Raw genomic sequence first — 15,304 nt, 5'->3', positions numbered from 1 at the left:
TTGCCAAGCAGGTGCTATGCTGCTGAGCTACATCCCTGGCCCTCATTAAGATAAAGTGCATTAAAAAAAAAAAGGAATACCGGAGAAAAACAAACAAACAAAAAAAGATAAAGTGCATTAGCACTTCTAGTGAATGTAATTTAATCCTTTATATTTGGATGCATATTTTACTGAGAACATTAGAATACATACACAAAATTGATACTTTGATCTTGAATATTGGTATGAAGAAATTAATAGGCATTCATACTCTCCTAGTTGATTCTGGGTAAAAAGTTATATGTGGTTGTATTAATGTATTTCCATGCCGGGTAGATTTGGCAAAGTGAGATGTAGAACCTGTATAGCTTTCCAGCTTCTAAGGGATTGAATGTGGGTGGAGGTTGCTTGGGCAGTTTCTTCTTTGCCTTTATCAGTCAGTTTTATTGTATATTTAAAGAATACCATATTTATTGTATATTTTAATACATTTTATATAATTTCGTACATTTTATATAAATATCATATATTTATTGTATATTTAAAGCACACGAAAGAGACTCTGCTAGTTACTCGAGATGCAGTAACTATTTTCTGATTCTCAAGGCTATTCATAATCAGTAATAAGCATAACATAGAAATAGTATGGTACACCGGGGGGAGCATATATCAAGGGCTTATCAAGCCCTCAACCTGTTAAACAAGTGGACAGTGAGTGACATAAGTAAAAGAGACAAGTGGTAGGATTTTAGGGCTCCAGGAAGATCAAAACCCTCAAATGGAATTTGAGATTCCCTAGGGTTCAAGACAGAGAACTTTCTGAGTGGCCCATATTTATTTGGTTTTTAAACAAAAGAAGGGGATACTGAGGCAAGTGCAGGAATTGAGCAGGACCTTGGGGGTCAGTTCAAAGACTTCTCCAAGTAGTGCATTGTGCCATTTAGGAGAACTGTCTTATCTCCAGGTTGACAGTTATAGCAGGAGTGAAATGGCTGCAGGTGCAGTCTGTCTGGTACATTTGAGTCAGAGCCATGTGCCCTCAGCTGTGGCCTTGTCTTGCCCTTTGAGGTGTCACAGCATCACAGGCCACTACAGGCCTCTGCCTGGATGAATGATTCATAGAGATTCACTGTGAATCTGCTGCTGCTCTCCAAGCGAGGGGCCTAGGTCTGGGACGGACAAGTAAATATAGAAAGCCAGTTAATTCATTTTAAATCCTGCTCACAGCCGCTTTGTAGTGGTCTCCATCAAACATACCTCTCCAGAGGATAAAAAGGATACCTTTTTATCCTCTGGAGAGATAAGCAGGGGCCAATTCCTAAAGAATTTTTTTCTTTTCTTAAAAGGATTCAAAGAACACAAGGTTATCATGATCAGACCTACTCTTTATAGGTCTGCTTTGTAGAGAGTGGATTAAAAAGGGTCAAACCTAGTTATGAGACGTTTGTGTTAATTCAGGGAAGTGCTAATGCTGGCTTAATTAAAGTGACAGATGGGATTAAGAGGCGTAGACATGTGCGAGACAAGTAAGTATAACTGTATACGATTGATTGTTTATGGATGATTGTCAGAGAAGAGGAAGGAATGAAGAGTATACCTCATTTTGTGGGTTGGCCACTGGATGGAGAGAGAATGCCATTTACTAAGAAGGAACACGAGGAACTTGAGGATTGAGAGTATCATTTCCATTTTATACATGTTGAGTTTGAGGTCTTTGAGGGCATGCTCAGAAGGATACCTGCAGATGTACATTTTTAAGACTCTCTAGGCGAGTGTCTGGCAAACTTTTTAGAACTTTCAACATAAATAACAGACTGCTGCACACACATGACATAGGTTCACCGCCAGGGCATGAGGCAGTTGATAAGGACTTACAGGATATCACTACAGATACTACAGAAGGCAAGTGATTATAGTATGGATCTCTGAGAAGTACGTAAACAATTAAATAGGAAGAAGTGCTCTGAAGAAAAGTTCATCAAAAGTGTGATAATTGAGAAGCCAAGGGAAAAGAACATCAGTAACACTAAATACTTAAGTGTTAGGTTCTTGGCTTCTCTCATTCAAATTTTCCAATTGTGAATGCAGTGGGACTCTTAATTCTCAGTAATAGACAGACTTCTAAAGTTTATAGTGCACTTTGATTTTTACTCTGTTTTCTTTAAAATTTTATTCTGGAAAGTGTCAGACCTTCATAGTGATTGTATGAGAAACAATGAACATTCATCTTTCGCTCATATAGCTTTACCAGTTGTTAAAACTGTGCCACACTAGCTTTGTCTTCCTGTCAGTATCTTTGTATACACATACTTTTCTCTCATTGCTTTTTCTTTCGCTGAAACATTTGAGTTAATTGCAGATATCATGATACTTCAGACTTAAATATTTTAGTATGTCTTTTCTAAAAAGAAATTGTCCCTAATTAAAATGTAACTATGCTCAGAAAATTCGAAGATGTTGAGTGTGATTAGCTAATCTAATCCAAAATCAGACGTCCTCTACTTGTCCAGTAATATCCTTCATAGATCTTACCCTCAGCCCTCAGTATCCAGAGTTTCCTCAAGGATCTCATATCACATTTAGTTCTTTATTGTAGAGTTTTAAGTATGGTTGCACATCATTGTGAATCTGTCTTCTGCTGGAATAGGGAGAAAGCAGAATAGTGAATGATAATGAAAGGTCTTCAAAGGGATGATTTTTGGAGACTAGGTAAACCATCATAATGATTATAATGATATTTGCTTGCTTAAGGAAACAAAATAGAAATGAAATCACTTATATGTGAAGAAGATGACAGGTTTTTTTACTATTCCACTCACTAAGCATTTTATTAAGGATTTACATACATCTTACTTAATTTTTATGTCAACATTAAGGTGAAAAAACAGAATGTAGGAGATAGGCAATGATTTTTTCACCCTTTACTAGAAATTGATGGGCATAGTATATAAACTTAGGTCACACTGATTGAAGTTTGAATCATTTAGACCTTAGGCTATGCTGGCCTGTCTTTCTGAGTAACCCAGTGCTCAGTAAGAGGGGAGAGTTATCCAACCATCATCTAGAAGAACCACAGCATACCAAAATCTTGTACTAAAAACTACTCATTTTATAAGGGAATTTTTTGTGGTAAGGGAGAATTAATTTATATTCTATTCATTTTGTTTTTGTATTCTTTAGATTTTTGTGTATAGTTTTTAAATCTTTTAAACTGAACCTGTTTTGCCTTTTCTAATCCTTATTTTAAAAATACTTTATCTTATTTATGTTCTAGATAGACATAAAGTTGTTATGTTGGGCTTAGTTGTTAAGCCTCTATCAAGAAGATTTAGAATTTAAATCAACAAACTGAAAACCTGGATTTATATTGAATTGCTGCTGAATTTTATTTTATGTTTTACTGTTTTAGTTGGCTCTTCGAAATGAGGAGGCAGAGAATGAAAACAGCAAATTAAGAAGAGAGGTTAGTGAAACATTTTAGTAAGTAACCAGTGTTTTAAGCTAGTTGATTTTATGATAAAATTTTGTCTCAGGGAATTAGGAAATAAAATGTGATGCCATTAAGGACTACATGCATTTCTTAACTGTGTAGGCAAATCTAGCTTTTTGTTACATAAACTACTTTGCTGACTCACCAGTGGACTATGTGACTGAATTTCTGTTCTTACTTTATCCATAATTCTTTTAAAGTTTTTATTTCTCATAAATCTTACATACTCTGATTATTTGGTTTCTGGGCCAAATAATGTTTGTGCATCATTTACCCTAATCGGCATTCTTTGCAGCATAATCAAAATGTCCTTTGTTTTATTGTTCTTTCTTTGGTTATTCAAAACAGTATACTTCATTCTCCTAAAATTTCTTTTATTTTTGTTTTCATGTCTAACTATTATTTTTAATTATGTATTGCTTTCTCATTTCTAATTACCTTTCTCGTGTCCTTTCTGGAGAACAAACGTCTGAAGAAAAAGGTGAGGCTTTGAGAGGGGTGAACCTTGGGAGCGTGAAGCTGTGTTGTGAGAGCACTAATTAGAAGTTGTAATTTTGTTATTCCAGATAGTTTCTCAGCAATATTGTGTTGGTATTTTCAGAATGAACAGCTTCGTCAGGATATTATTGACTACCAGAAACAAATAGATTCTCAAAAAGAATCGCTTCTGTCAAGGAGAGGAGAAGATAGTGACTACCGATCACAATTGTCTAAAAAAAACTATGAGCTTGTGCAATATCTGGATGAAATTCAGGTAAAATCAATAAAAGTCAGTTCAGAGAAGTGAGTCTTACAGAATCATAATGTGTTTACAGTGTAAGTGCTGTATTATAAATCTGTCACTGTGTACTTTGAAGGCACCAAATAAATTGCATCTTTGAAGTTGCAAGTCCTTACTCATTCTTTTATGAATGCCTATCTTGGTTGTTAAGCTTAGTTGATGTAAATTTTCTTGATATCCAATTTGTAAATTGGTTGACATCAATTCATTCTTGAAGGCTATACAGAATTTTTTTTATTCATTGGGTACTTATAATTCCATTTAATTTTCATAGAAATTTCAGTTTCTTAAAAGTTATTATGTATCTCTAATTTTTTTTTAGACTTTAACAGAAGCTAATGAGAAAATTGAAGTTCAGAATCAAGAAATGAGAAAAAATCTGGAAGAGTCTGTTCAGGAAATGGAGAAGATGACTGATGAATATAATAGGATGAAAGCTGTTGTGCACCAGACAGATAATATTATGGACCAGTTAAAAAAAGAAAACGACCACTATCGACTTCAAGTAATGTTACATTGACTTATTTACACAGGCTTCATATTGTTTCATTGCTATTTGTTTGAAACTAGAAATACTTTAATTTTCTGAGATACAGATTTTGTTTCTCTTTTTAGTACTGTAATATGTTATCATGTTGATATATTTGTTTCTTTAATCTCCTCCCAAACATCTTGATATTCTTGCTGTCTAGGGGATATAAATGGCACCTGATTGAATGTATAGATAGCAGTTTTATACTGCTCATAATTATGGGGATTTACTGCTGAAAATGGTAAATTTTAAAATAAATATGGTATGAATATATTAGAAACCAATACGTTGTTTGCTGTTTACATAGGATTAAACTTGTTTAAAATGAAGAGTAATCTAAAAATATAGTCTCTAGTATTGAAAGATAATTAAGACAGGTAGGGTATGCCTTATTTGAAATACTTGGGGACAGAAGTGTTTCATATTTTGAATTTATTCACATTTTGCCATGTGTGAATATAAATAATGAGATAGGTGGGGGATAAGACCCACGTCTAAATACCAAATTCATTTGAATTTCATGTATACCTCATGTATATGGCCTGAAAGTAATTTTATATAATAGTTTTAGTGTACCCATGTTTTGACTGAAACATAGCACATCAGGTCTGGTGTGGAATTTTAATACTTGTGGCATCATGTCAGTGGCAAATAGGGTTCAGTTTTGAAGCATTCCAGAATTTGAATTTTTGGATTCATAATTACCCAAAATGGATAAAGATGTAGAAACTATTAAATGTTATCTTTAACTTCAAGACTATGCTAATAATAATGTAATACATCTACAAATGTGTATGTATATGTATAAATACACTATGTAGTATAGTTTATATTGTAACAGTTTTATACCAGTTCCTGAAATAATTGTTGCATTTTAGATACAAGAGCTTACAGATCTTCTGAAAGCAAAAAATGAAGAAGATGATCCAATCATGATAGCTGTCAATGCCAAAGTAGAAGAATGGAAGGTGCTTTTCTCAATGGATATATCTTTTTCACTTTGTACTTTAGATTTAAACTTTAGTCTTATTTTTATTTAAAGAACTTATAGTAGTGAATAACATTTTTGTTAGTTTTTTACTTTATTATAAGAAAAGCTCTACACTGTTCTATGTAGCCTTCTAGCTTGTTATTGAATGAGTTCTTTCATAAAGTGGGTAAAGAAATAATAACAATGATCTCTCAGAATCACTTAGAAATTTCAGTTTCTGCCTCTTTTCTTCCTCACCACATTATAATCTCAACCAATTCCATAGCCTTAAAATATGAGAAGCTGGGGTTGTCATGCAGGTTTTCAAAAAAGATTGAATTTTTTAAAAGTGAAAATTACAGTATGTTTGGATCATTTGCCATCTGAAGATCAAGTTGTATATACAGAGTTAGTAAAAGTTGGATTGGTAGTTACTGATCGTTGAAATAATTTTTTTCACCTCAAACCCCCAGCAGTCGTCCTTCCTCAGCCATATGAGTGCTGAGATTGATCACAGGCATGTGCCAACTTGCCTGTGTCTTTTTTGTTTTTCTCAACTGTTCAAATGATACATTATTATTTACCATAAATGAGAAATGATTTACTACTTTCCCTCTTTTGTAACATATCTCATTTGCTTTATTTTTAGTTAATTTTATCTTCTAAAGATGATGAAATTATTGAATATCAGCAAATGTTACATACTCTAAGGGAAAAACTTAAAAATGCCCAGCTTGATGCTGATAAAAGTAACATTATGGCTCTACAACAGGTAAAAACTTCTCAAAATTTGATTTACCAACTAATTTTTTAAAATTGAGACTCTGAATTATCTTATTTATTTTATCATCTGTTCTTTAAATTTAATGGCTTCCATTATTGGGTGTATAGTATTTGAATTTTCTTGCACTAGTTCCCAGAAAAAAATTAGAGTGAAGTTTAGAATAAGGGGAACAGTTAGGAATGGAATTATTTTATTTGTTTCTGTTGAAGTAACCAATAAACACATTAGTTTAGTCAGAAATTTGTTTTTTTAAACTATTAAAAACTTTAGATTTTAGAATATCTTACAACTCTTGTTAAGGTGTATTATATCTGAGTTTTGACTTAATCTATAAAATGTGAGATCAACTAAAAGGGTGGTTATAATTTCAATGACTACTTACAGATTTTATATTTATTGAAGTACATATACTCAAGTAGAAACCATACTTCATTATCGGTGTGGTGTTTCTTCTAGTCATATTGTATAAGAAAGAATGCAATTTGAGGAATACTTGGAGAATTATAAGGAGCAGTATTTCTAAGTGAAATACTGAAGAGACAGAGACTAAGTTGAGTAGAAGAAAAGGTGCAGGCTAAAACACAAAGTGACACCACTGAATTTAACATTTTGTCTGTCAGACACTTGAGATATACAAAATATAAAAGATGTAGTTTTACCCACAGGAAAGCATTTTCTGTAATGTGGTTAAAAACATAATACTTCCCTTTTTCTTTACCTTGAAAATGTATGTTGCTAGTCATGAAGGGATATGTGATATTTTGAAATATTTTTTAGGGTATACAGGAGCGAGACACTCAAATTAAGATGCTCACAGAACAAGTAGAGCAATATACAAAAGAAATGGAAAAAAATACTTTTATTATTGAAGAGTTGAAAAATGAGCTCCAAAGAAACAAAGGTAATTTAATATTTCATAAGTGTATAGTTACTGTGTATGCCATTTTTCTTAGGATTGTGTCAGATATATTATTCTCCATTTCAATTTTATGATATTTTCTAAAACTACATAAATTATTATTATGCTTATATTGGTATTATGCTTAAATTTGTAAATGTATTGTGCTTACATTTGTAAATGTATTATTATGCTTGTGTTAGAATTATGCTTCAATTTCTAAATGATGGGGTTTTTTTCCTCTTGTTTTACCTCTCTGATGAAAAATTACAGCTGTGTGTGGTGGCAAACACCTGTAATCTCAGTATTTGGGAAGCTGAAGCAAGAGGATTGCCAAGAATATAGGGCCAGCCTGTGCTATATAGTGAGGTCAAGCCCAGCGTGAACTAGATAGGTGACCATGTCTCAGAAAACCAAAGTAAAAAAGAAAAGAAAAAAGGAAAACAAAATTACATTAACACTGTTATTAGACTAACTACATAAAAAATGAAAATGGTAATCTAATTGTTTTTATTTAACTTCCCTTTTCCACTTAACAAAGAATGGAGAGAATAGCATTTTAATCAGCATATCAGCATTGCAGTTAATTTTCAGAGTTTGCCACATCAGCATTTGAATTAATCTTACCGTAATCAACACCTCATCGTATTTTCCTTAAGATAATTCATATTACCTTTTCCAACGTCGGTTTGCTGACTATCAAGCCTTCTCCACATCAGTCCTGCTGTATTTGCATAGCACTACATACTGTAGGTACAGAAGGGAATAGTAGCACAAACTATTCATGACAAACTCATGGATGTGTTTCTTATAATATTTAAAGATTAAAAAAAGACCTGAATAGGAAATAGTGAGTTTGTAGGATTGTAATTTATATAGTGAAGCAAAAGCTTCACTGAGGGGCTAATGGAAAACAGATTTAAAGAGGAATTAAGGGTGAGTTGTGCAGATGGTTCTAAGGAGCAAATACACAGAAGCAAGAGTGTAGCAAGCTTTTTTAGTGACATACCACTTCTGACCTCATATTGGAGCCCCTGTTTTAAAAGACTAATCATGATTAACTCATGATGTTTGTGTTTATCTTGTAGGTGCTTCAACTCTTTCTCAACAGACTCACTATATGAAAATTCAGTCAAAGTTGCAAATTTTAGAAGAGAAAACTAGAGAGGCAGAGAGAACAGCTGAGCTGGCAGAAGGAGATGCTAGAGAAAAGGATAAAGAATTAATTGAGGTTCTAAAGCGATTAAAAGATTATGAATCGGTATGTATTTTTATCTTGTCAGTCAAGGAGCTTATATTTATTTTTGCCACTCAGTTTGTTCTATGTCATTTACTGTGTGCTATATACTATGGAAAAAACACTATTAAATCTCTTCATAAATAATATCCTAATTAAATTATTAAATTATTCAAACTTCTGAGTATTCATTTTTTTTGTCATGAGAATTGTTTTTAAACATTTTGGTTAAACCTTTTTTCCAGTTAAGCAGCTTTGATGAGGCAGCAGGATTAGATGCTTTGTTCTCTGTGTGCTTTAGACCACTGCGTAGACATGACACCACTGGCTGGTCTGATAAAACTTGTGACAGAGACAGTTTTGTCACTAACTGTCAGCACAGTCTACTTTGTACTTTATATTCTCTCTTAAATCTGATTACAAATAAGTCAGGCAACTCATTATGTATGTATTGGTGATTCACTTTTAATTTTTTTCTGTATTTTGTTAAGTATTTTATCTGTGATAATCTGAGTCAGTTTGTCATTAGAGTAACATACTGGGAAGTATCAGCTATTCTATATTTGGGCATTGTTGTTACTAGATTTGGCATAGAATAGCACAACAAAAAACCTTTGACGTGTAATTTTTATGTTTTTAAGTATAGGTTCAAGAAAATAATTTAAAATTTACAAAAGTTCTTGTATATACCTACCATATAAATTGTAGGTGTGTGTTTACTTTCCTTTAGACTTAATAAACCAATACATTCATGGATTTGATTTATGTATTCAAAGGGGGCATGAGATATTTAAATTATATTGGGTACTTTTCAGGGAGTATATGGTTTAGAAGATGCTGTTATTGAAATAAAGAATTGTAAAAACCAAATTAAAATAAGAGATCGAGAGATTGAAGTATTGACCAAGGAAATCAATAAATTTGAGATGAAGATCAATGATTTCCTTGATGAAAATGAGGCACTGAGAGAGCGTATAGGTGAGCTGTCTTTTAAGGTTATACTTTTCTCAAGTGTTTTAAGTCTTTCTTGATTACTTTTGGTGTGTTTATTAGTAGTTAAATGTTTTTAAGTAGTTAAATGTTTCTTTTTCAAATTAATACTTCAATAACAACAGTGAAGACAGCAGTAGATCTGCCCTGACACGGAATTGGGGATTTCCTGGTATTGGGATGGCAGGCAGAGAGGCCTGGAGCATTGCTTTTTCAGTCGTAGTACCTGCACAGTAATAACTGCTTCTTTATAAGTTTTTGTAGTTTATTTCAACGTTTTCACCTTTTTTGCTTTCTCCCCATAAAAGAAGAGACTATATGATTCATTCCTTTGCAGAGTACTTTGTTTCAGATGAATTCATGAGGACATTTACAAATACTATTCACATCTTTTGAGGACTTTTAAATACTTTGAGTGTTCTAATTTAGAATGCTTAAGTTTTACTTGTATGTTTGAAGAGTTCCATTAATCCTAAGAAGTTATTTGTGAACATGGCTTTAGAATTTATATATTGATTTCATTAGTCATCAGTTAATGCTGCTAGTTTGAATGTTACAACTCTTCAATCTAATTTGTTGAAAAAAAGATCTAAATATTGATTTCATTGTGCTTAATCAACATCACTTCGTGCTTTCTTAGAAGTAAAATGACCATCTGTAGATTTTTTTTCCTGTAGAGGAAGGAAAAATAAATATACAGATTATTTGTGAAAAGTATCTTACTAAAATTTAGGGTTGTACTAGGGCTTCAGATTAATCTTCTGATTAATTTGATGGTCAGTTCATAGCCAGGAATCTGAAAGTTTCTATACATTACTTCTGACCAATCTAGACAGCTTTCACAAGCTCCAGATTTTCTGTTTAAAAGGCTTCAAGTCTTAGTTTGTTACTTTAGACAGTTGATAATCTGGTTTTCAGAGGTTAGCTTCTTAGAGCAAATTAGGAGACAGGTCCCCTGGGAGCATCAGATTAATATTGATAATTAATTGATATTTGTGTTAATATTAAAATGATCACTCTGTGCCAGGCACGACACTGAGCGTTATGTTTCAATTAATTTTATTATTATTATGACAAGCCAAAATAAGTACAATACGATCCCTGTGACTTCAGTATAAGTTGAAATTGGAAAATGAACCCAAGTCTTTTTTAAAATCTCTGTTCTTAATTATTCATTGTACTACGATTATGGCAGACTAGCTTGGAAAAGACAGAAAATTTTCATAATAATTTTTGTTATAGTTAAATGTCTAGAAAATTCTTATGGAAAGTACTCCCTTCTTTAGACTAATGAATACAGGCTGAGTGAATTATAATGCTTGCCTGCTGGTATATGAAGTTCATTTCAATGTACTGAAATTTTTCATTGTATTGCTTTTTATTGTAGGCCTCGAACCAAAGACAATGATTGATTTGACTGAATTTAGAAATAGTAAACGCTTAAAACAGCAGCAGTACAGAGCTGAAAACCAGATTCTTTTGAAAGAGGCAAGTGTGGTACTCAATTGATTATGTAATGGTTGAGCTAAAGAGAACTACTAATAATTCATGCTTTGCAGATCGAAAGTCTAGAGGAAGAGCGACTTGATCTGAAAAGAAAAATTCGTCAAATGGCTCAGGAAAGAGGAAAAAGAAGTACAACTTCAGGTATTTTCAGTTATTCCATACTGTTAAAAGGATCATTTGGAAATGAATTGTATGGATCTGAAATTTTCTGTATGTTGGAGATGCTTTTGCTCTTTTATTATAGTTCTGTTACAAAGCTAATAAATAAAAATAATAGACTGCAAAAGAAGAAATAACTGTATATGGTGGCGCATGCCTGTAATACCAGCACTCATGAGGCAGAAGCAGGAGGATTGGTGTGAGTTTGAGGCCAGCCTGGGCCACATAGTGAGTTGAAGGACAGCCTGAACCACACAGTGAGACCCTGTGTAAAAAAAAAAAAACCTACAGAAATGAAGCTTCGTAGTTTAATCCAGTTTAATCTAGCTTTATAGTTTACTATCCAGTTTACTCATATTTTGTGATTCTTGTTTTGCATGTGTTTTCATACTATTGTAGTACTCATCAATTCTCTTAGAATACAATGGACAAAGAGGGATAGAGAAGATAAAATTCAAATTGGCTTCTTGAATTATTTATTTTCTGCTTTTCTTATTTTTTTTTATTTTAAAAAATAAAAGGAAAACATATTAACAGACAGACATCCATTTACAAAATAGCATAAGAACAATACAAACAAAACAGAGTTACAAAGTTGTAGGAAATTAACCATGGATGTTGTGTTACTTATTGATATCTTCAAAGTAGTTTCTCAGGAAAACAAATAGAGACATACAAGATTGATCAAACAAGTAACCATTGACTGTTCCTTCTGTAGATCAATAGAAGACAGCAGTACAACTATGTTAGCTATCCTGTACATACATACTTACATAATTTCCCCTTCTTTCACTTCTCTTAGCTTATTAAAAGTGAACTGTTTCAGAAGGTTATATTACATACAATCAAAGATTTTGGAAACAATTAGTCTACCTGTTACTTGGGATAAAATTGATTCTAGTTTCTAAGAAAGCATCACAGTAGTAAGAAGAATTATTTTGTTTTTAATTTATTGTTTTATATGTAGGATTAGCCACTGAGGACCTGAATTTAACTGAAAACTTTATTCAAGAACATAGATCAGGAGATGGAAAACTGAATTTTGTCCACCTCAGTATGAGTGAAGCACAATCACAGGTAAATATTATGACAAAGAGAACAAAGGAAAATGTTACTAGTGCTTTTATCTCCTTTGGATATATGTTCTTCTTGTAGTTATTAAATAAGTAAAGAAAAGTGCTTTCTTCCTTATATGACCTGTCCATCTAAAGATTGATTAATGAGACATTATTTGCTCTGAATAGAGATTCAGAGTTCAGATAAGACAGAACTGTGACATGTGGGACCATCATTCAGTATTCCACAGTCAGATCAGAGTATGACCATGCAGTCATCATCAAGAATGTTACCTGAAATTCATCAAAATGTAGGGTGGATCCTTTTGTCTGTTTAACTAGACATCCTTCATCTATGCAAGTCAAAGATGATAATTCAACTAAACCTATTACAATAAGAGAATTTTTTTAAGCACCATGCCTGTGATCATTAAGAAATCTACAAACATTAGTCAGTACCTATATGAGGTAGAGACATGAAGAAATGAATATTTATACTCTTAATGACTGTATGAAGAAAATAGCAGAAAGTTATGAAGCACTGTAGACAAGACTAGTTTCATACAAAAGCAGTTCATCTTTTCAAGCCTTAGCAGTGGCTTCAGACTTAATACAAAATTACAACTTAGGCATAATCTTCAATGTGCTATCAACAAATTCAACAACAGTATGATAACACAGTTGATATGGATAAATTACAAGTAGCAACATCTGAAAAACAGATTTATCCCCACATAAAGTATGCTGATGTCAGCTTGAAAGAAGATAAAAGAAAAATGAAGTGTTCTTACAGATATTGAAAAGTAAACTTGAAATTAACCTTTTGGATTCACTGCCTATTATTGAACAACCAAAACTGTCTCAAATAGATCCACTTGAAAATAATATAGAATGGCCATGGGAAAAAAAAAAAAAAGAATGGCCATGAAAACACTAGTATTTCTTAGATCTCAGGCAGGGTTTCCTTCAGGTTACACTCCTGGAATCACTTTTGTATGATTTCTGTAACATGGTGCTATAACTATTACACCATTTTTTGCTTGCATGTTAACACTAATATATACGCATTCTTTTGTTTAAAAAATTTAAAAATGCAGTGCATTTGATACGTACTTGCCTAAGTGTTACATGTTTCTTTAGAATGAAGTCATAGCGTAGGATTTATTGATTAAAGAAACACAGAATATAAATGCAGAAATAGATCTTGAACCCCATAGAAGTCAGGCTGAATAAGTAGTGTAAAGATGGACAGTTAAGAGATAGTTGTGCTACTAAAAACAAAATCTTTATTTAGCTCTTTGCCTTTTGTCATGGGGATTAATGGAAGGACAAGGTGGCAGGAAAACCACCATCTCTTCAGCTCTTTAGACTTTATTTTATTTTGATAACTGCTAGTGTGTGTCTGTAGCATGCTTTTGGTGTGTCATACTTCAGTTGATCAAATTTTTTTAACTTGAAACCTATAGACTATTGTGATACTTTATAAAAAATACTAATTTTATCTTGTTTTGTTCAGAATGAATTTCTTTCAAGAGAACTAACTGAAAAGGGAAGAGATTTAGAAAGAAGTAAGACAGTAATAGCTAAATTTCAGAATAGATGTAAGTTACGATTCTCACTTATTTTTCTATATATTTATTTCTCGTATACTAAAAATTATTGTTCTGAAAGGACTTTAACGTGCTTTGTTAATCTGTATTACCTTCATAATCTGTGTAGTTCATTTTCTCCTGTTCATTTAGTTGATTTGCCTTGTTTTCATTGTCAGGAAATGATGCTCTAAATTTTTTGTGAGGGTGTTTACCTAGGTTTTTTTGGTGTTATTTAGTCAAAGTAAAGTTAGAAAACTGAATTTAAAGTATTTAAATGTAAAACATAGGTTATGTTCAGGCAGAAGTTTGCATGTTGTTTATTTCAGATATGAGATAGGTATGTATTCATGTGTACATCACTAAATAGATCTGTCATTCAACTCAACTATTTACGTTGGACTTATAGATGACATTTTTTTGTATATTTAGGTTTCAATTTTCCCAGTGGTTATTTTTTTCTGTATGTTAAATATTTGTCATCTGTACAGAATAGTGTAAGTTGTGTAAAAGATATATTCATTCAATGAGAAAAATGTTCTTACAGTAAAAGAATTAGTAGAAGAAAATAAGCAACTTGAAGAAGGTATGAAAGAAATATTACAAGCAATCAAGGAAATGCAGAAGGATCCTGATATTAAGGGAGGAGAAACATCTCTAATTATCCCTAGTCTTGAGAGACTAGTTAATGTAAGTTACTCCTTTCATGTTAACATAGGTCCTCAAATAGTCTGCCTGCCACTTTAAAGATAGTATTCCACTCCTTACTAGTCTCTATGGTTTCTGATGAGACGCTTAAGTCATTTGATCATTGTTTCTGTCTGTGTGAAATATAGCTTTTCTTTCGCTGCTTTTAATGCTTTTTCTTTGTTTTTGGTTTTTATTACTTTAGCTATAACCCGCTAAGGGGTGTGTCTGTCTGTCTGTCTGAGTCCTCCCATTCTCTCCCCCTACTTTTTTTTTTTTGGCAGTACTTGTGATTAAACCCAAGGCCTTTGCACTAAGCTACATCATTACCCGCTTTTTAAAGTTTTATTTTGACATAGGGTCTTGCTAATTTGAACTTGTGATCCTTCTTCTTCTGTCTCCTGCCATTATGTCTTCAGTTATTTTTCTGCCTCTTCTCTGTGGGATTCTAGTGACACGCATGTTTTGATATCTTCTCATGGGTCTTTCAGCTCTGTTTATTTTTTTACTGGAATATTTCATCTTTGTTCTGCCAGTGAGATAATTGCTATTGATCTATCTTCAGGTTCATTTTCATTTTCTTTCATCATCATTTTTCTGGTTCATGGATCAGCCTGAGACCTGGCAGAGTCTCTAACACAGAATTT

General features: G+C 32.6%; 1 protein-coding gene across 3 annotated transcripts in view; it reads left to right on the top strand.

Annotated features, from left to right (window-relative positions):
- Positions 1-15,304, top strand: part of Cep290 (centrosomal protein 290kDa) — a 73,985-nt gene that overhangs the window by 3,979 nt on the left and 54,702 nt on the right. For all 3 annotated transcript variants that reach the window (XM_013518127.1, XM_013518131.1, XM_013518124.1), the window contains 13 exons: positions 3,389-3,442; positions 4,071-4,223; positions 4,573-4,755; positions 5,661-5,750; positions 6,402-6,524; positions 7,314-7,437; positions 8,523-8,695; positions 9,487-9,649; positions 11,049-11,149; positions 11,221-11,308; positions 12,294-12,403; positions 13,898-13,982; positions 14,518-14,660. In XM_013518127.1, coding sequence (XP_013373581.1) covers positions 3,389-3,442; positions 4,071-4,223; positions 4,573-4,755; positions 5,661-5,750; positions 6,402-6,524; positions 7,314-7,437; positions 8,523-8,695; positions 9,487-9,649; positions 11,049-11,149; positions 11,221-11,308; positions 12,294-12,403; positions 13,898-13,982; positions 14,518-14,660 — 1,590 coding nt within the window. The remainder of the gene's footprint in view (positions 1-3,388; positions 3,443-4,070; positions 4,224-4,572; positions 4,756-5,660; positions 5,751-6,401; positions 6,525-7,313; positions 7,438-8,522; positions 8,696-9,486; positions 9,650-11,048; positions 11,150-11,220; positions 11,309-12,293; positions 12,404-13,897; positions 13,983-14,517; positions 14,661-15,304) is intronic.

Source organism: Chinchilla lanigera, unplaced genomic scaffold, assembly GCF_000276665.1.
Source record: "Chinchilla lanigera isolate Chin_1 unplaced genomic scaffold, ChiLan1.0 scaffold00004, whole genome shotgun sequence".
Taxonomy (NCBI): Eukaryota; Metazoa; Chordata; class Mammalia; order Rodentia; family Chinchillidae; genus Chinchilla; species Chinchilla lanigera.
Note: the sequence above shows the minus strand (reverse complement) of the source record. Positions and strands in the feature narration are given on the sequence as shown.